We start from the raw sequence: 19,737 nt of genomic DNA, 5'->3' as shown, positions 1-19,737 counted from the left end.
CTTGGGGGCAAGAGATGGACAGGAAGAGGAGAATCTGGGTTTAGGAATTAAAAATTCTGGTTTTGAAGAGCTGGAAATAAGCTAGGAGCAAACTGGGGTTGCCACCTGACTGGCCACTGAAGGTTGCTTTTTCCTTGGCAGGATCAGAGCTGGTGTGGTATTGTAGATTGGCCACTTTTGTCATTGTCTGCATTTCTTTGGTAGGCACCCACTGTAGGTCACTATTTTTTTTAAGATTTATTTTTATTTTTACATTGGAGAACTGGGGTGTGGGCCAGAGGTGCAGGGGTTGAGAGGATTCACCAGAGCCAAAGTAAGGGAGCAGAACTGGCACATCTACTGAAATACACTGCTGAGGGGAGCAGCGGGCGAGACAAGAGAGGTCTGCTGCACCATGTGGGTCACCTCCCTGGCCAGGATTGAACTCATGCCGTAGTGACTGCTGATAGCTTGATAGAGCTGAGACTTTAACCCTTGTGCTACCAAGGAGACTCTCCAGTTACATTTTTAATCCTGTCTCTTCCCATCTTGAAGGGACTCTCTCTTGGTCTAGTATTTTCAAACTCTTTATTCCCTCCTACTTCAAAACATCAGGAATGCTTATCCAGCCTAAGCAAGAAGGTAGAATAAAAACAAAACTGGGTAGTTCCCTACCCAAGTAACTTGCTAGTTGTCTTCTTTTCATTAACCAGATTTTATGAAATATTCATAATGAATGGACTTCCTCACCTTCCACCTACCTTTAACCCTCTTGACCTGGTCACTGAACCATCATCCACTGACTGTGGCCCTGGGGAGGGGCGGGCCTCCTGGAGCTGGTGCTCTGCTCTCCTTCCAGTCCTCCTACTGGCTTCAGCTGATGTTCTCACAGTTGTTGATTCCTTCCGGCATCTTTGTTCTTCTCTGCCCATGGGTGACTTCCTTCTGCTTTACTACCTCCCTGACCATTCTCGCTGGCTCCTCTTGATGTCCATGTTTCCAGGATGCTCTCACATCATGTCTTGTTTACTTTTTAAAAGAGTCGTTTTTCCAGAAAAGTGTAAACACCACCAAGTTCTTCCCCCTCTTGTCTCTACAAATTCAAACACACTATTCCCATGCCCACAAGATGCCTCTACCCCCAAATTGTTCAGATTCTGCTGGTTTGCTCTACTGTGGTATTTCTCATATACCTTAAAGACCAAACTGCCCACAATAGAACACAATGCCATTCTCCAAATGAACATAACTATGTCTCCTTCTTCTCTCAATTTGGTTGAATTATTCCTTCTGATTTCTCAGATTATTTCAGTTAAGGATATCACCTCCCATCTACTTGTCTGCCCTAGAAATAGCAAATCGTTCCTAGATTCTCTTCATCCTCTCATGCATGCCCACACACTTGATCCCCTTGCCAAGTTTATTGCCATGTAAACCACTGTGCCAACTAAATCCTTCTTTGTCCCTGCTGGCACTTCCATAACCAAATCGGTATCATCTTCTGCCTGGAATCCTTCTCTCTGTTGTCGCTGCCTTCAGTTCTGCTGCTACTGAAGTCAATCCTTTATATTGCCTTGTAAGTTTTCCAAAATGCAGAGTGAATTATGCTATCCTCCGATTAAAAACTGCTGTTGAAGTCAAGAGAGAACGATAAAGGAATTTTAAATAAATGTGCAATGACACACTGGTGAGTCATGATTACTTGTGAAGTGTGTCACAAAATTTTGTGGCCAATAAAATGGACCTGATGTTGATAAGTTATCGTTCCTCCATTTTTTGGGGGTGTTAAATTTGAGGCAATTCAAGGTTATCAGTGAAATTATATCATTCTGACAGATTCACATTAATAGATGCCCAGGAATAAATTGAATGACAGCTAATGTGTCCCCAGCTTCTTCTGTCTGTCTTACTGATTATAGCAAGCTGCTTTTTGGACAGGCCATCAAAGAGATGTAGTGAATATAAATCACCGTGCAGGGTTTCATTGTAGATTATTTGAGATTTTCTCACAACTGTGGTATGCCCACTCATTTGTGTCTGTGTGAACAGTGCCTACTGCAGATTTTTCAGGGAATCAAGATTGAGAAAACTAGCCTGACAATTAAATTCCAAAACTTTGAGTGTGACACCGAGTGCCATCTCATACCAGATACCCAAGACTTGTTTCCAAGCTCAAGCTCTTTGCTGATCTTCAAACCCCACCCTCACCCTGCACCCCACATCCTATGGCGTTTGTGCCATGCTTGCCCCACCTTTCCTCAGCCAAGGAGGAAGAGCATGCAGTTCCAAGCAAACTACTTAATATCTCCTAACAATCTGCTTAGAAGTACTTTTGAAAGTGAATTCCCTCTAACACGCGTTCATAGTTGTTAAGAGCATGTTTCCAGAAACAAACATCTTGGTTTCTCCCTTAGAAGCTCTGATACTTTGGGCAACTTTCTAAGCCTCAGTTTCTTCATCAGTCTGATGATGATAATATTTCTCTCTACTCCATGAAGTGACTGTGAAGACTGTCAGCTCATCAGCAATGCCTCAGGACGGGGGACCCTCTGCCCTCCCCTCAATACATTCAGATTCATTAATATTTGAAGTTCATTCAGACAGTGCATGGGAATGCCATGCTCAGCTGGGGTCAACCTCACTTTGCATCTCTCTGAAACATCTGAACTGTGGAGTAAATTAATTTTCAGTGAGTTAGATACCATCCCAAGGTAATTTTCTGTGATACTTTCCAGCAGGGAGGCTTTGAAATGCCATCCCTCTTATAATTAATATGTTGTCTTGTGCTACATCCATTGGCAGATGGATTTATCCTCGTTCATTTGGACTTGACAGAGGTCAGCCATCATCTCTTCCCATGTGTCCCACGTCCTCCCTGCAAGCTGAGACACAAGGCTGGAAGTAATTATGATGTAAGGCTGGGGATTTGAGACTTTGAAGGACTCCACTCTCCATTTAGATTCCATTTCAATTGAAGTCATCACATTCTCAAACAAGCCATGTTGACTCCTCTGAAATAATGGGAGACATAGATTTGGACTCCCCCCAACATTCAGTCTGCCCCCTAGACTCATTTGTGAGTTCAGTGCTATCAAATTTCTTGAAATGTAAATAGGATTAATAGTTTGAGTATGCATCACTATCTTCAGTGTCTTTGCCTTTCATGTCATTGTTAGACTTACTTCACAGATGAGCAAATGGAGGTTGAGAGTGGCTAAGTCAGTACACAATTTGTAACAAAGACAGGATCCAACCAAGGCTAATCCCCAAACTGAGAATTCAAGCGCAGTTTTATGCTACCTTTGGGAGTCAGATGGGCATCTCCTTTATGATTGTGTTTGGGGTCAGCCCCAAGGATAATTTTGGATCAAATATTCTTGTATCAGAAACAAGTTGAAAGGAGAAATCCCAGGTCCTTTGTCCAGAGCCACCTCCCAGCTTGTGATCACAGAGTTTCAAATCATTTCTTTTAATGGTGCCATTATCCCCAACCTTTTTGAGAACCTGCGTGGGAGGGAGTCAGTCACTCACACTTTTTCCACAAACCACAAGACCCTCCCTTGATAGTTAAACAGGATGATCTCAGCAAAGCTGACAAGATGTTTCTATGTTTGTTAAACAAGAACCATTTGTTTAGCTCAGGAGCATCTGTTGAATAAACAAGATATCTGATGTGCCATTTGCTCATTGGAAATTAACAAACCCTTTAAAAATGGCAATTTGTCAGGAGTTATATGAGGCAGAATTCATTCTCAGCAGTGAACAAATTGAAACTTCCTTCCCAGTCTTTCTAGAATCCCCCAGAGCCAGTTGTGCAGGAAAAAAAAAATCAGCTTACTTCTGCCATCATTAAGGAAAATATTCAGACAATGATGGGGAAGAGAAGCAAGTGTCCTGTTAGGGAAATGGAAGGGTCCTGGAGGACTTGTCTTCATGATCAGTCTGAGCTATTCCCTTTCTGGGTTTTTCTCCATTTGGAGAAGGGAGTTCTGCTGGATGGGAGGTGAATTTTTCTTCTTCTGTGCTGTTTCCAGGAATCATTTGGTTAAACTGGCATCAGCCAGTGCTGTTCTTGTATGTGGAAGAGAGGGGGCAGGGGAGCGCTTACTCTCCTAGGGGAAAGGGAGAGAGGGGAAGCAAAGGAGTGCCAGCCTTCACTTCCATCAGGGGCTGGGCAGCTGTGAGGGCACTGGCTGAAGTGAAGTCCGAGTACGATGTTGTTTATCCCATGAAGTGTAAGACTTTGTCGTGTGGGTCCATTTTGACTGCACCCTTGAATGAGCACAGTGTGTGGCACCAGCTGGCCCAGATCTAATGGACATTTCCTAAAAACAGGCACCATGCTAAGTGCATTACACCATTCTTCAGTTCCATCCCACCAAGCTCCATTTCTACCTCATGGGACAGGTGAGGAAACCAAGGCTTAGAAAGTTGGTAGAATGGGATTTAATATGCAGCAGTTTGAGAGCATGTTGATTTGATCCTGTTGTTGCACTGCTTCAGATAATCTTTGAGGAGGCGAGGTCCCTGGGACTCTTGGTGTGAAGACTGAGGGGAGCAGGCTCTGAATTCATGATTCCTACCTGGGCAGAAGCAAGGCCGTATTAATCAGGATCTTCCTGAGATTTCTGGGAAGTGCTGGCTCGCTTGAGGTTGATAGGCTGTTCTTGCTGGGATGCAATTCGAAATTTTTAGAGGGGATTTGCAAGGGGAGGGGCTGTTGAGGAAGGCAAGTTCTCAGGCTTTATGTAAGTGGGTCCCTATGGGCCCTAGTTAGAAGCTAAGGAATTAGCTGACTCTGGGCCCAGAGCATCTTGCTGCCTCATCTCCTCACATTAGCCCTCTTAGCAATTGATCTTGTAAACTTTCTGAATCAGAGAAATTAAAGATGAAAAAGGGCCTATTAAGTGATCTTGCCCCAGCCCCAGACCAGGCAGAATGACTCCCAAGAGAGGATTCCAGAGTGTCTGGTTCAGTTTAATTTTAATTGTCCCAGAGGAATTGACTTCTTGCTCTCCCCCCAGAGCAGCTGTCTCCAGGAGGATGGATGCAAGTGCAAGCATCATCTCGGAGCTGGCTGTGGTGCCAGCATTATGTGCACTTCCAGACTCTGGGGTTTCTCACATGTTGCCCCTGGAGGGTGTGTAGGAGGAATCCTTCCTTAAGGGTAGACTAAATAGCTCTCCTTACAGATAGCATCTGCTAATTTCATCTGTTTCTCCTCTTAACCAGAGGATGTGCCTACATCTGTATCTATGCAGGTAAAATGTGGGGGTGGGGGTTCTGACAATTATGGGAGTAAAGGGTAATGATCTTTTGGGAAGACCAGGGACACGAAGGTGTGACATGTATAAGCCTGAACTAGGAGTGTCATATATGGTTATCTAGTTCAATATCTGTAACAGCCCTTTGAGATAAGTGTTATTCCCTTTTCAGAGATGAGAATTCTGAGACTCAGAGAGCTCAGGGGCAAGCCAAGGTCATGTAGCTGGTAGGTTATGGCACTGGGATTTGAACTCAGGTCCCTGAGGGTAAGGGCATGTTGCTCCACTAAACACTACCTGATAGTGAAATATGTAGAACATGACTGGAGTAGAAAAAGAGGATGTGGGAAGGGGCCGTGGTTTACTTTGCATTGCAATTTACCAACTGAAAATCCTCAGATCAGCCAGGTTTAGTTCTAAACTGGGAAGCTTGCACTTATACCAGGGTCTCTCCAGGCTGGTTCCAGGTCTGCAGATCTCAAGGGTGTTTGTGTAGCTGTGCACGTAGACTGTGACCTCTTCTAGCCCCCGGCAAAGGGAACATTGCTTTCTATAGCCCCTGCTTAGGAAAGAAGCGAGGCAGGTGTGCAATGGCTGGTACATGCAGCGTAAGTGGAACTAGGTAGCATTGCATTGCTCAGCTTCCCTTCCCGAGATAGCCTACTTGTTCCAGAACACCACTGTTGTTTTTCCTTCAATTGTTTTCCTTTGGCTGCTGTTACTGAGGGTTTATCCATGGGCTGCTTGAGGTTGATTTTAGAGACCAAATGATCATCCAGGAAGGACAGGCTTTAGTGGAGGACTGTCTTGTTTCTCAAGGCAGGAGGCGGGGGGTCTGAGGGTGAGAAGCATGAAGTCCATGAATATAGAAATCAAAGAGTGCTGGTCAGGGAGCCAGGGTTGGAGGTGGGGAGGCTTATCAGAGAATTGCCTGTGTCACAGTTCGTCTCCAGGTTGCCTCTTTGTTTGAGGGAACAGGAAACATACACTTTGGCATATGCTTTTAAGGATTTAGTTTGGTGACTGTGTGTGTGTGTGTATGTGTCCAGGAAGCCTCATAGTAAAGAAAAGTACCATGAAGATTCAGTTATAGGTCCCTTTGAATCTTCTCTATTCTCCTTTGCATCGGATCCCTTATCCCAGGACCTCATTTCCACACTTGCTGATTAACACATCAGTCACGCTCCTGCCTTCACCCCTCTTTCTCCAGTGAGAAAGGTTGTCTCCATCATGCGTCACAGAATGTGCTGCAGCATCCAGACCATCTGACCCGAGTTCAAATCCAGGGTTGCCAGCTGTTATCCGTGATGTCTTATGGCAAGCCACATAGCTCTTCTGAGCCCGTACCCCCTCAGTAGTGAAATGCAGACAGGTATTGTACCTCCTACTAGGCATTTGGTTACTTGTTCAATAACGTGATCACCTGTCTGTGCTAGCAGTGGCGTTTGAGACACTTATACCCTCCAGAGAGGTAGGCATCATTCAACTATTCACATGAATTTTTATGAGTAATAAATAACACACAAAGCAGCATATCACAGGGACTGATATACCATAAGATAGCTCACAAATAATGGCTATTGTCACGTCATCATTGGGGTGCTGAGGTTATCACCTTCTTCCAGATGGTGACCCTATGTGGTCACAGTCTGTTTCCGCACATGCTGGCCTGTTGTCATGCAAACTCATTTATACACATGAACCCATAAAGCATATGCCCTTTTTCATTTTCAGTTGGAAGATCTGGGGTGTAGGCCAGAGGTACAGGGGATTCCCAGAGACAGAGTGGGGAGCAGAACAGGTGGATCTACTGAAATACACTGCTGAGGGGAGCAGCGGACGAGACAGAAGAGGTCTGCTGTGCCATGTGGGTCAGCTCCCTCCTGGGATCAGACTCAGGCTGCAGTGGTGATAGTGCTGAGACTTAAGCACTAGGCCAGCAGGGAGGCCCCCAGATGCCCTTTTCCTACGAACTCCTTTCCAACCCGTTAGACCCAGGGCGTATCTGTGATGAAGGCTTTCCTGCAATGTGGGCTGTCTGTGTAGACTCTGGACAGGTATGTCTACATGCTTCATGTTCCAGAATGTTTGCCCCCAATAATCCTGAGTCTAAAACTAAGAAATTCTGTTCTTATTCTCTTCAGAGCTAGGATACAATTAAAAATGTTACCACAGTAATTGGCAACATCCATTAACTTGATGAGAATTGCCTGAGGCAGCACATTTTCCCCCTTCTGCACACTACTAGTCTATAAATACACCTGGTTCCTTGCTCTTTCTTCTCTAGAACCTCCACAAAAGTGCCCAAAAACTGTCTCCTTAATGCCCTTTGCCTTTTTTAATTAACTCTCTGAATTCTTCCAGCAACTTCCTGTCCATACCACATAATCTTGCATCTGATTGCATGTGGCTTTGTGGCTTGCTGGAGAGGGACAGTCAGCCCTGGAAAGCCCACAACCCTCTGGTCTCAGACACAGCAGAGCCGAGAGGAAGCCCTACCTCTATTTGATGACCTTAAGTGACCCTGACTTTTTGAGTGTGCTCATCCAAAATTAGGGCAGTGCAATTAGACGGTGATGTGAAAGTACCAGCACACTGTCAGGGGCAGCCTCTGCTCATCGCTTCATCTGAAAGTCCTGCTGGGTCTTCCCATTTCCAGGAAGGTACAGGTACAGGCAGTTCTAGCAGCAGAGCAGAGCAGGCCACTCCAGCTGGGTATGGGCCCTGCCTGCCTGTGATGAGTGATACCTTGGGGACCTCAGCAGCAGGAGGTCCCCTGCCTTCCAGTGCACTGCTGGAGCAGACAAGAAGCCCCCCAGGAAGGGGGCAGAGCTAGATGCAGCAGGAAGGAGCCCGGCAGTCAGGGATGTAAGAGCTGTCAGTGCAGAGAGGACTTGCACTCCTCCATCCTCCTTGACCGCAAAGCTACCCAGCACCAGAGACCAGAGACCCAGAGGACCCCTGGGCACCAACAACCCTGCAACCCAGCAATTCTTCCCTTTGCAGAGGAGGAAACTGTCCAGATGGTCAAGTGAAGTATTCAAAGCTGTGATGCTGCTGAGTGAATTGACGGAGCTCGTATTTATTCAGTGCAGTGCTCTTTCTAGCTCCTTTCCAATCCGAATTTTTCTCAGATACTTTCTATATCATCCACAAGTGAATGAGCATGCGTGTATGTGTGTGTGTGTGTGTGCACACACAAGTTGCGCCATAAGATGCCTGGAGCCTCATTTGCACATCTGCATGTGTGTTATTTCATCTTTATGCAGACCATGAAGTGAAGGACAAATGGAGGTTTCAAGAGGCTACCCAAGCACACTGGTATACAACTCGCACCTCTGACTGCAAAGCTCCTCTCTTAACCACTACACTGTAAAAGAGAGAGTTCTCATCTTAAACATGTACCCAGTGTGATCAGAGAACCCCAGCAGGTACTATGTCACCCCACAGTGGGGAAATGAGGGTTTTGTTCATTTCTAATGTTTCTCTCTAACTGTTCTCTTTCCCTATGGACCTGTTTCTCTCAGAGGTTAAATCCTACCCCACTTTCTGAATTCCTCCACTGCCTCTGGGCGCTTGCCTCCTCTCTCACTGGCCCCGTGCTGGACACACAGGATATTTTGGAAACACTTGCTCCAGAAGCCATGGGGCTGCACCAGCAGAAGCTATTTGTGCCTCATCATCTATTTGCTTTATTTATTATACATGCACTGGGTACAGTGCTCAGAAGGACCGAAGTACACTGCTGAGGGGAGCAGCGGGCGGCAGGAGAGGTCTGCGCGCCATGTGGGACCCTCCTCCAGTGGCCGGGGAGCAGCCGGGGATCGAACCGGCACCGCAGAGGCCGCGGGCAGCTTCGCAACCCAGCGCTCAACCGCTGCGCCACCGGGGAGGCCCTCTTTGCACTCACTTCTAAAGACCCACCCTTGGTGGATGCCCACAGTACCCTGGCAAACACCCCCCTATTCCAGCACATCACATCCTCTTACATCTCTCTGCCTGCCTCTCTTTCTCATATCCATCTGAGCGTCTAGAGAGTTGGAACCATGAATGACTCATCTTCTCTCATCATTTTTTTCTTTAAAGACAAATCCACAAATGTCTATTTTTTTAAGGTTTTATTTTATTTATGCATACAAGAGCTGGGGTATAGGCCAGGGGTGTGTGTGGGGGTGAGGACTCACTAGAGACAGAGTGGGGAGCAGAACAGGTGGATCTACTGAAATCCACTGCTGAGGAGAGCAGCGAGTGAGACAGGAGAGGTCTGCTGCTTCATGTGAGTCACCTCACTGGCCAGGGATCAAACTCCTGCTGCAGTGACTGTGGCGAGCTTCATAGTGCTGAGAATTAACCCCTTGTGCTACCAGGGAGGCCCCTCCCCATCATCTTTTTAGTTCCAGACCTGTAGTAGGTCTGCCTGTGTGGGAATAACTGGAGTGAATATAGTTAGTGGGGTGCTGTGCCCAGAAGTGTCCCTGAAATGTGAGCATATGATCCAGAAAAATGTCCCTTCTCAATCCAGGCTTTCATGAAAATTCTTGCCAGTTGCAATGCTTCCTTCTGCTCTTCTAATGCAGAGTTTGGTGATTTGAGACAGTTCAGGGGCACCACTTTTGTTTTGAGTTTGCACTTCTTGTCTCTTGCATCGACTTGAGTTGCCATGGGTGTTGACTCAGCCCTCAGAGAATGAAGAAGAGGGAAGGTCTCCACCGAGGACTGCTGTCTGGGGCTAGCTTTGCTCTAAGTTGTAACATTTTTAGCACACTTTATAAGGTGCAAAAAGAGAGAGAAAGCAACATATTTAAATGCTTAGAATTTTCTATATAAACCATTTTATAAAGTTTCCATCTATACAAATTCATTTCTAAAGAAATAAAATGAAGACACCCCGGAAACAAAAGCATCTGTCCAATGGGACGGCCACATGGAGGAAATGTTATCAAGTTTAATTTTCAGAAACCAGTCCATATTCCTGGGATGGCTCTTCATGGCCTTCGAGTTCTCTCTTTATGTCTCCAGATTGCTCTCGTTACTCTGCCCAGTATCTCACCTCAGGGTGTCCCCATTCACTCCTCCCTGACTTTCTAATCCAGCACATTTTTCAAGCCTTGTCTTTATCTTCCCATCTTTATGAAACCCTTCCTGAAGCATCACATCTTTCCAGCAAGACTTCCAACTCTTTGACGAGCCCTTTATGTGGCCTAAGCATGGCATAGTTACTCTCAGGAGCTGGTAGCAGGGTCTGGGAACAACAGTTCCCAAAATCAAATGAGTAGGAACAAGGACTCTGTTCTCTATAACCATTCTGCAAATCTTGCAAGGTATTTGGTTCTGTTTAATAGGATTAATAAGTCTTCTGTGAACAGAAGTTGCCTTTTTGGGCTGTGCCATGTAATGTGGTCTCTTTAGCTGTTCACTAGAGCTATTCCAGGCCCACACATGTGCAGCAAGCAAGCAAGCCATGGGGTAGACTGTCCAACTATTCTTCCCAACCACTCATGCACAGTAGGCATTCAGTTATACTTGTGAAGTCCTGGCTGGATTCCTAGTAGAATAATTGCTCAGTTGTGTTTAGGTAAAGTCTCATGGATTATCTCCACATTACTGGAGTCATGAAACCCCAATGACCAAAGCTCAGCTTCAAATTACTGCTGTCAGCGTGGAGCATGGTGTTGGCTCTGGGTCACTGATGCTTGTCACTGGAGTTCAACCTCCCTGTTGTCAGGACTGACCTCTTGATGTGTGTGTCTTGTCCTAAATATGTTTCATGTGACTGCATTGATTTGGTTCTTTGGTTCAGCCAACTGGAACTTAGAAAAATATCACATGAAATGAGACCATAGTTTTTCTTTCATTTATTTTTTAAACTGCTTCCCTGTTAGGAAATGTTATCTTTATAACCCTGTATAAATCTGTCTTTTTTTATGTATCTCAAACAAGGTTACATGAAAAATACTCTACCATATGAAATGCTCTGATATTTTTTAATATCCTACCCCAGTTTCATATATATAAATACATATATATATATATATATATATATATATATAAAACTGGGTTGTGATTCACTAAATATATTTTATGACCCACTAATGGGTCACATCCATGGTGTGAAAGACACTTAGGTGGTTGCTAGTGGCTCTTTTAATTTGCTGGGTAAACCAGAATACTGAAGGGACAGTAGTTCTCGAAGTGTCATGGGAAGGACCTGCTGGGTAATGTAGGCAATGAGTGTCTGCTTGTAAGAAACAGTAAGTGACTTGAGCTAGCTTAATGAGAGGGAAAGGGAGAGGGGAAGAGAAGTGAGGGCAGGGGAAGGGAGTAAGGGAAGATGATGAGAATGTGAGAGAAATGCATTTAGACCTCAGAGAGGATCCTGTCCCAGAATCACAGTGTTTTTTCTCTCTGTCCCTTATGGCTTTTGCTCTCTTCCTTCTGGCAAAACAGCTAACGGTATCCAAGACAAATTGCCCCAAGTCTTATGTTAGTCTCTCAAACCAGTCCTAAAGTCTGGGGGGAATACCTTTGATCCAGTTGGATTGTGGCTCTAGCCCTAGGCTAATCATCTGTAGGCCCAGAACAGGGCTCTATAGTAGGTATGGGATCTACACCAAGAAATCTGTGAATCTGGGGATAGCCAGCACTTGACAGAAGCAGGGATATTTGTGATTTAGGAGGAAAACTCCCCAAGTGCCCACTGGAGGAACGCTGTTCATTTAAGCTGGATGATATTCCTGAGTTTTTGCTGCCCCAGCATTTTCACAGAATGATTACATTTGTCAGACAAATCACAGATGACTCTGTTTGACAGATCCAATATTGCTTTGAGGATAAATGGTGAAAAAAGCGCCATAATAATGTAAAATGAAGACTTTATTCACTTAATTGCCTAGAGATTAATTAAATGAATGAAATCTGTTTCACCATATTATGGAACTGTTTTAAACATTTATCCTAAACATTCTGCTGGGGTTATATTATTGCTCTCATTTGTGTATTTATTCATCTACTCAACCAATGTTTAATAAATGCGTAACAAGGCACTGCACTAGGCACTAATGGAAAACGTAATTTAATCAGACCTAAAACCTGTCTTTATGTCTGGTACAATTAAGTAGGAGAAAAACATTCAGGTATACAAATAACTGAAGGTGAGCAAGACAGGTCTGTGATGGAATGTAAGTGGCCTCTCTTTCTAACTCTATACTAATGGTTAAGAGATTTGACATCACAAAAAATCCATTTCTTCATCTGAAAAAAAAAATACTACCAATCTCTAAATATTTGTTGAGGATAAAGTGAGATAACATATTAAATTGATAGTATAATTACATTATATGCTCAATAAATATTAGTTCCACTTAAAATAGCTCTGAAATAGTAAGCATTATACAATGTGTTAACACATGCTTCTCTGTCTTTGAAAGGCTTTACATGCATTTAGTTCATATAAAATTGTTGAGAAGGGTGCTATTATTAGTTCCTCATTAAACAAATGAGAAAATTGAGAAGTAGAGTGGCTACGTCAGTTGCCTATGATCCCACAGTTAGGAAGTGAAGGAGCCAAGATTCCATCGAATAGTCTGATTCCAGAATTTAGGCTCTTAACTACCCCACTTCGTGGATCCCAGTAAAGGATCCATGTTCCTAACTACCCCACTGATTCATGAAATGGATACATGTTTTTACTACTCCACTGATATATGAAAAGGAGAGATAGTTTCCCATTGAGTTCCTGGAGATTGTTTCTCCAGCTCTTATGAGTGATTCTCAAATTTGACTGCATATTTTATCACCCTGGGCCATCTGAAAGCCATTTAATCTTGGAGTGTACTCTAGGCTAGCGGTTCTCAGCACAGGATCCCTAATCATCATCATCATCAAGTCATCGACACATTTGCTACAAATGCAAATACTTGGACCTCACCCCAGACCTCTCAAATCAGAAACTCTGAGGTAGAACCCAGCATCTATTTTAACAAGATTCTGATGCTACTAAAATGAGAAAGGACTGTTGCTTCAGGTCAATTAAACTGGAATTTCCAGGGGTAGTAGCTGTGCATTGGTATTCAATATGTTTAAAAAGTCACCCCAGTGGGTTTCTGTTATTCAGCCAAGGTCAGGCACTTGCATGGAAGGTTTGAATTGGGCCTTAAACAGGGAATATACAGAGTGGAATACTCCAGGTAGAAGGACAGCTTAAGCAAAAACATAAAGAGGGAGAATGTTTGAAATGTAAGCTGAAAACATGATGAGATAAGATTATTTTGTGATTTAAGTGTCTAGCTAATCAGTTTGTAAAGGATTTGTACTTTACCCGTATCAATATTTTACCCACAATACCTCCCTCAGAGTCACTTCATGCTGAGTTTTCTTATTTTGGGGAAGGTTTGTTTTGGAATTCACATCCACAAGGAGAGAAAAATGCACAGGAGTCTAGCCCTACCTCTTCCTCACGGAAGCCAAATGTGTTACCAAGAAACTGAATTAAAGTTTCAAATTGTATTTTAGGGCCACAGTGTTATAGGATAGGGTGAGGGGCACCCCAGCACTCTCAAAACTGCCCATTTTAAAGAGTCTGTCATCCGCCACATCAAGACAAAACATACTCTAGTACATAAGACCTTCAATGGAAAGGAACTTTAATACAAATAGCATGCAGTGCAGAAAAGGGAATGAATAAAATTTCCAAATCAAGTACCCAAAGTTACCCATCCCCTTCTGGGTAAATGTCCAGTCAAACAGGGTTGGCCCAAAGCAGGGCCCAGAAGCCTGACACAAGTGAAAGCACCTTCTGGTGTGGACCGATAAGAAAGGGGCAGAAGGGGCCAGACAAGTCTGGAAGGAAAAGAGCAAAATCAGAATCAAAGCTGCCATCATTAACCTCCCCATGTGTCTCTCACCCACATTTCTTTTGGCCAGCCCAGGACCAAAACGCAATAGCAGGGCCTCCCTGGTGGCATGGGGGTTAAAGTCTCAGCACTATCAAGCTATCAGCAGCCACTGCAGCATGAGTTCCAGAGTATATTGCTCTCTTTCTTTGTGATTTGATGATTTTTTTTGGACTGGAATGCTTAGATTCCTTTATCTTTTATGTACGTATGATAGACTTTTGCTTATACGATGAAGTTTATGTAAATCACTCCTAACAATCTGTTTTAAGCTGATAATAACTTCATTTTTAACATGTACAAAAACCAATTCATCCCATGTTATGTCACAATTTGTATATTTTTATTTTGTGCACCTAGTAACAAATTGTTATCGTTAATTTTAAGATCTTCTGTCTTTTAATCTTTATACTAAATTTTTAAGTGACTTACAGACCACCTATGTGGTATTATAGTATTCTGAATTTACCAGTGACTTTTATATTTTTATATGTTTTCTTGTTATTAAATGGCATATTTTCATTTCAGCTTGAAGAACTCTTACTAATATTTCTTATAAGTCTTATGAGTGATGATCATCTCTTTCAGATTTGCTTTGTCTAGAAAAGTCTAAATCTCCCCTTAATTGGGAAGGACAAATTTGCTGGGTAGAATATTCTTGTTTGGCAGTTTTTTCTTTCAATATTTTGACTATATCATCCCACTCCCTTCTGATACATAAGATTTCTGCTAAAAAAAAATTCGGCTTATAATGTTATAGAGACTCCTTTGTATGTGACAAGTTGCTTTTCTCTTGCTGTTTTTAAATTTCTCTTTTCTTGTCTTTAACTTTGGATAATTTAATTATGATGTGTCTCTTTGCAGGTCTCTTTTCATTCATGTTATTACTCTGTAGGCTTTCCTGATCTGGATATCTGTTTCTGTCTATAGGTTAGAAAAGTCTTCAGTCATTATTTCATTGGATAAACTTTCTGCCTCTTTCTCTCTCGTCCTTTGGAGACCTCTATGCTATGACTATTGTTCCATTTGATGGTGTCCCCCATGTCTCATAAGCCATTTTCACCTTTTAAAATTATATTTCTTCTGATTGGATGAATTCCATTGCCCTCTCTTAGTATTCACTGATCCTTTCTTCCACTTGATCTAGTCTGTTGTTGAAACCCCTCTATTGAATTTTTCAGTTCAGTTATTGTATTCTTCAGATCTGTAATTTTTGTTGGGCACTTTTAATATGTTTTGTCCTTTTGTTGAACTTCTCACTCTTTTCATTTATTCCTTTCCTAATCTCAGGAACATCTTTTAGACCTGTATTTTTTTTTTTTTAGCTCTTTATCAGATAAATCACTTATCTCTGTTTCATTAAGGTATGTTTTTGGAGATCACTTTATTCATTTGTTTGGAAGATATTCCACGGGGTTTTTATCTTTTCATTTTCTTTGGTTCTCTGTGTTGGTTTCTGCAAATTAGCTAAAACAACTCCTTCTCCCAATATTGGCAGAGTGGTCTCATGTTGGAGATAAACCTCATTGACCAGCCTGTATTGTCTTCCTATCTTGTACTGTCTTTCCTCTGATCACAATTCAGACTGTTGGGGAAAAATGTTTCCATCCTGATAGAATTATATCTAAAGAAATGATGTGGATTGAAGAGAGACATAAATGACATTGAGACAATCTAATGGAGATAAGGAGAGGATGAGATGAGGATAGTGATCAAAAGAGGAATAAGATATAAGAAGAGAGAAGAGTGATACTTGAGAAGCCTCTAATTCTGAGAACAACAACTTGCTTATGATGAAACATGAGACTGTAGGCATGACTGTCAGTAGAGTCCCTGTGTGTCTCAGCCTTCTGTGCACTTAGCCTCTGTGTGTCAGACCTCAAGTGAGTTTCATATTAAAATTTTGGCATTCTCAAGTGATATTGGTTGTTTATTAATTAAATCATCTATTAATTCAATAAATTCAACACTAGCCCCTAATATATACTAAGCACAGAGGTGGCAAGAATTCAAAGGTAAAGTGACAGACTTTTACTTCTATAATATTTATAGCCATTATGATGACACAGAAGTACAATTATTTAAATGACTTAATTGACTCATATAAAACAGTGACTCTTCAAACTTGATTGTGCATGGACATCACCTTGGAGCTTCAAAAATATATTGATGCCTTGAACCAGTCCCCAAAGGTTTTGATACCATTGGTCTGGGAAGGGGCCAGGTATGCAGCATTTCATAGGTGTGCAATAAATCTCATGAATAGCCAAGGTTAGAATGCTATGGGACCAGATAAAATGTTCTTCAGTGTGATGAGGGATGAAAGAGTTGCTGGACAGAAGAGATCTTCGCTAGAGAGGAAAAGGGCTGTGTAATAATTGAATATGAAGTACATTGTAGGAAAAAGGGAGAAGAGCCAAGAAGAACCAGAGATTCTCTTAGCTGAGAATTTAATATGTCCCTCTAGTTCTAGCCTCATCCCTGTGGCCTGATAAATATCCATTTCTCTGTGCCTCAGTCCCCCATTCAGTCACATATAACTAATGGTGTCCTACTGTCCTTACTTTAAGGATATGCCCTTAGGAACAAATGATGTGAGGAAAAGTTAAAAGATTAATCAGTGATTGTTGAGAAAAAAATAGCTGTGAGAATTAAGCCTCATTTTTCACCATCTTTGGGTGTGAAAAAGTATATATATGATGTTTTGTCACATAACCAAATCTTAACCAAAGTACAATCTTAGCAAATAAAACTTATTTTTCCTAACGTGTCATTTACAACCCTATTTTCTTAAACAGAATGCACTGAGACCACTAGCCTGCTGGATTCATTCACTCTGTCTTTAGCCCCTCAGCCCCAGGGCTGTTGAGAAGTGAAGAGATTTATGGGGCAAAAGATTGGGTTTTGAGTTCTTAGGTCTGTTTTTCATAGGTTTTATATATCACTTACTATCTGGGTATTGGCTGTTGATTTTCACCATCTTAAATACAACTTTTTCATTCTAACCAGCTATTTCTTACCCATTGACTGGAAAACCAGAAAACCAATCTTAACATGATATTTAAAATAAGTACAAATTGCTAGGATAACAGCTTGCCAGAGTGCATGGATCATGAGATCTCTTCACTGTGTGAATGTTTTTGTCAGTGTGGCCACCTTGAGCTGCCATCCTGGCCTCGCTCTGCCCTGAACACCACACATGGAGGGCGATGACTGCTCATGTGTGCAAGGTCAGCACCCCACGAGATTCTCCATCCTCCTGGATCTGAGTATTGGACCTATAAGCTCTTCAACACTGACCACCAAGCGAGATTTTTCAAATCAGACCAAATTTTGAATGTCAGTCAAAATTTTTGGAACATTTATTGTTCCAAAATATAGAAGGAAGGTTGAAGGATCAGAGCTGAAGCCACACCACCTTCCCCCAGGACAGAAACCACAAGGAATAGCACACTCCAGGGGAGGAAGTAGTGGTGTATGGGTGTGTGCAGAGCAGAAGTAGGAAGGAAGAGAGAATTTCTTAGAAAGTGCAAGTTGTGGAGAAGGGGCTGTGTGTGTGTGTGGGGGGGAATGCACACCAGCGTTACTGTCCGCTCTATGTGCCTTTGCTCTTTTAAGAGTTACTGACTCACCAGCACTCGGGGACTCATGCATGTGACCATGATGTGTGACAGCTCTAGAGGCAGCCAAACTGCCATCCCTCATCTACTAAATTCTGTGGGTCCCCACAGCATAGGTCAGGTCCTCCTGAGTAAGTTGCATTCAGGGTAATAGTCAAAAGTGACTCTTTTTTTTTCAACTCTCACTGTGTTCACTCAGCTTCTCTCTCTTTCTCCCTTCTCCAGGTCGGTGGCCGGACTAGATAAGGAGGCTGACCTGGTGCACATGGAGGTGCGGACTGCAGATGGATGTGAGTGCTGGTGCCCACAGCTAGGCCCAGGGAGATCTGCCTGCAAGTCTCTCTCTTCCCCCAATTTGCATTTTAATGGCTTGGGAAGATGAAAAGCCCAGAGCTCCATTACTGCCATATCCATCCTTATTTCCCAGAGTTGGGGAGAGGCCTCTGGTCCCCAGGCAGACATTTCATTGAAATAAACCCTCAGGAATGAATTTTCTGGGGATGTGAGTTAGTGTGATGAATTTTGAGGCTCCTGTTAGTAATTTCCTGTCATATTCTGTGTAATTTGAAAAGGAATGTCCATAGCTCATCGTGGTATTTTGTATTCATGTGGTGAATCGCAGGGGTTGCCAGCTTTGAAAAAATGAACACTTTATATAGTCAAGTTCACCCAAAAAAGTAACTGTGCAGTTATTTGCAAAACGGTTCATTCATTCCATAAAAACTGGATGGCCTACTATGTGCCAGGTGTTGCTCTTGGCCCTGGAGATACAGAGGGAAGAAATACCTGCGAGGTCCCTGCAGACAAACTCTCCCAATCCTGATCCAAACCCTAAACCCCAGGATTTCCAACATGAACCTCCTTGCCCATTGTGTACTTATGAGCATCTTACATAGAATTTGATGAAGTATCACTTTGCATTAATTTAAACATTTTACTCTATCCAAAGTTGATCATATTTTTAGAAGTCATCCTTTTTCCAAGTAAATTAAAAGAAATTTAAGCAAAAACACATGAAATTGTGAAATATATGATGTATATGGAAATTTTATGATCTCTATGAAAGAAGAATTAGGATATCCTACATCAAATATAGAGCCAAATGGGGCCTCCCTGGTGGTGCAAGGGGTTAAGATTCAACCTATAAAGCTGTGCACCACCATTGCAGCATGAGTTTGATTCCTCGGCTAGCCAGGGAGATGACCCACATGGTGCGGCAGACCTTTCCTGTCTTGCCCGCTGCTCCCCTCAGCAGTGTACCGCATCAGTCTGCCTGTTCTGCTCCCCGCTCTGTCTCTGGTGAATCCTCTCATCCCCACACATCTCTGTCCTGTATGCCAGTTCTTGTATGCATAAATAAATAAATAAATCTTAAAAAAATAGAGGCAAATAATCTCTGGACATAGTGGTGAGTTAGACATGTAACAGAAGAACCCAACTGAATTAGGGTCCTGGGTTCTAAGCCCCCTCCCATCGTCCCTGGGGTCAGGGGCTCCCCCTCTAGCCTCTGTGTGCACAGAGTTCCTCTGCTACTCATCCTTTCCCTGCCACCTTAGGCTTATGGTTCTATAAAATGGAGAAGCATGTTGTAGAAATTATAAAATGTTGTACAGAGGTAAGGAGATTCTGTTTTGACCCAGCTGTGTGCATGGAATAGAGTAACTAAATCTGCTTGCACTTTGTCCATGAGAAATCTACGTTTGATAACAAATTTAGATACATGCCAAAAACATGCCTTTGCGGGAATGTATTTTATTTGCTTTTTAAAAAACTTTTAAAGAGTCAGATGACAATCAGCATTTGTTACCATGTCTGGTATTTTGCTGGGTGCCTTATTATCTTCCTTCTCCCTCCCTCCCTCCTTCCTTCCCTCCCTCTCCAGTGCTGAATTAATTATGTATAAAAATGTCAATATCCCTTTTTTTTTGCTACAACTCCAACCAGGTTAACCCCACTATCCAGTCAAGGAAAAGGAAGCTTATG

General features: G+C 42.9%; 1 protein-coding gene across 1 annotated transcript in view; it reads left to right on the top strand.

The window, feature by feature from the left end:
• The window catches only part of SORCS3 (sortilin related VPS10 domain containing receptor 3), a 520,755-nt gene that overhangs the window by 360,368 nt on the left and 140,650 nt on the right, over window positions 1–19,737 (top strand). Inside the window, exon 6 of the mRNA XM_054690210.1 lies at window positions 17,980–18,044. Coding sequence (XP_054546185.1) covers window positions 17,980–18,044 — 65 coding nt within the window. The remainder of the gene's footprint in view (window positions 1–17,979; window positions 18,045–19,737) is intronic.

This window comes from Talpa occidentalis, unplaced genomic scaffold (assembly GCF_014898055.3).
Source record: "Talpa occidentalis isolate TD23 unplaced genomic scaffold, MPIMG_talOcc4v2.1 talOcc4.8, whole genome shotgun sequence".
Lineage (NCBI taxonomy): Eukaryota > Metazoa > Chordata > Mammalia > Eulipotyphla > Talpidae > Talpa > Talpa occidentalis.
This window is presented reverse-complemented; position numbering and strand designations above follow the sequence as displayed.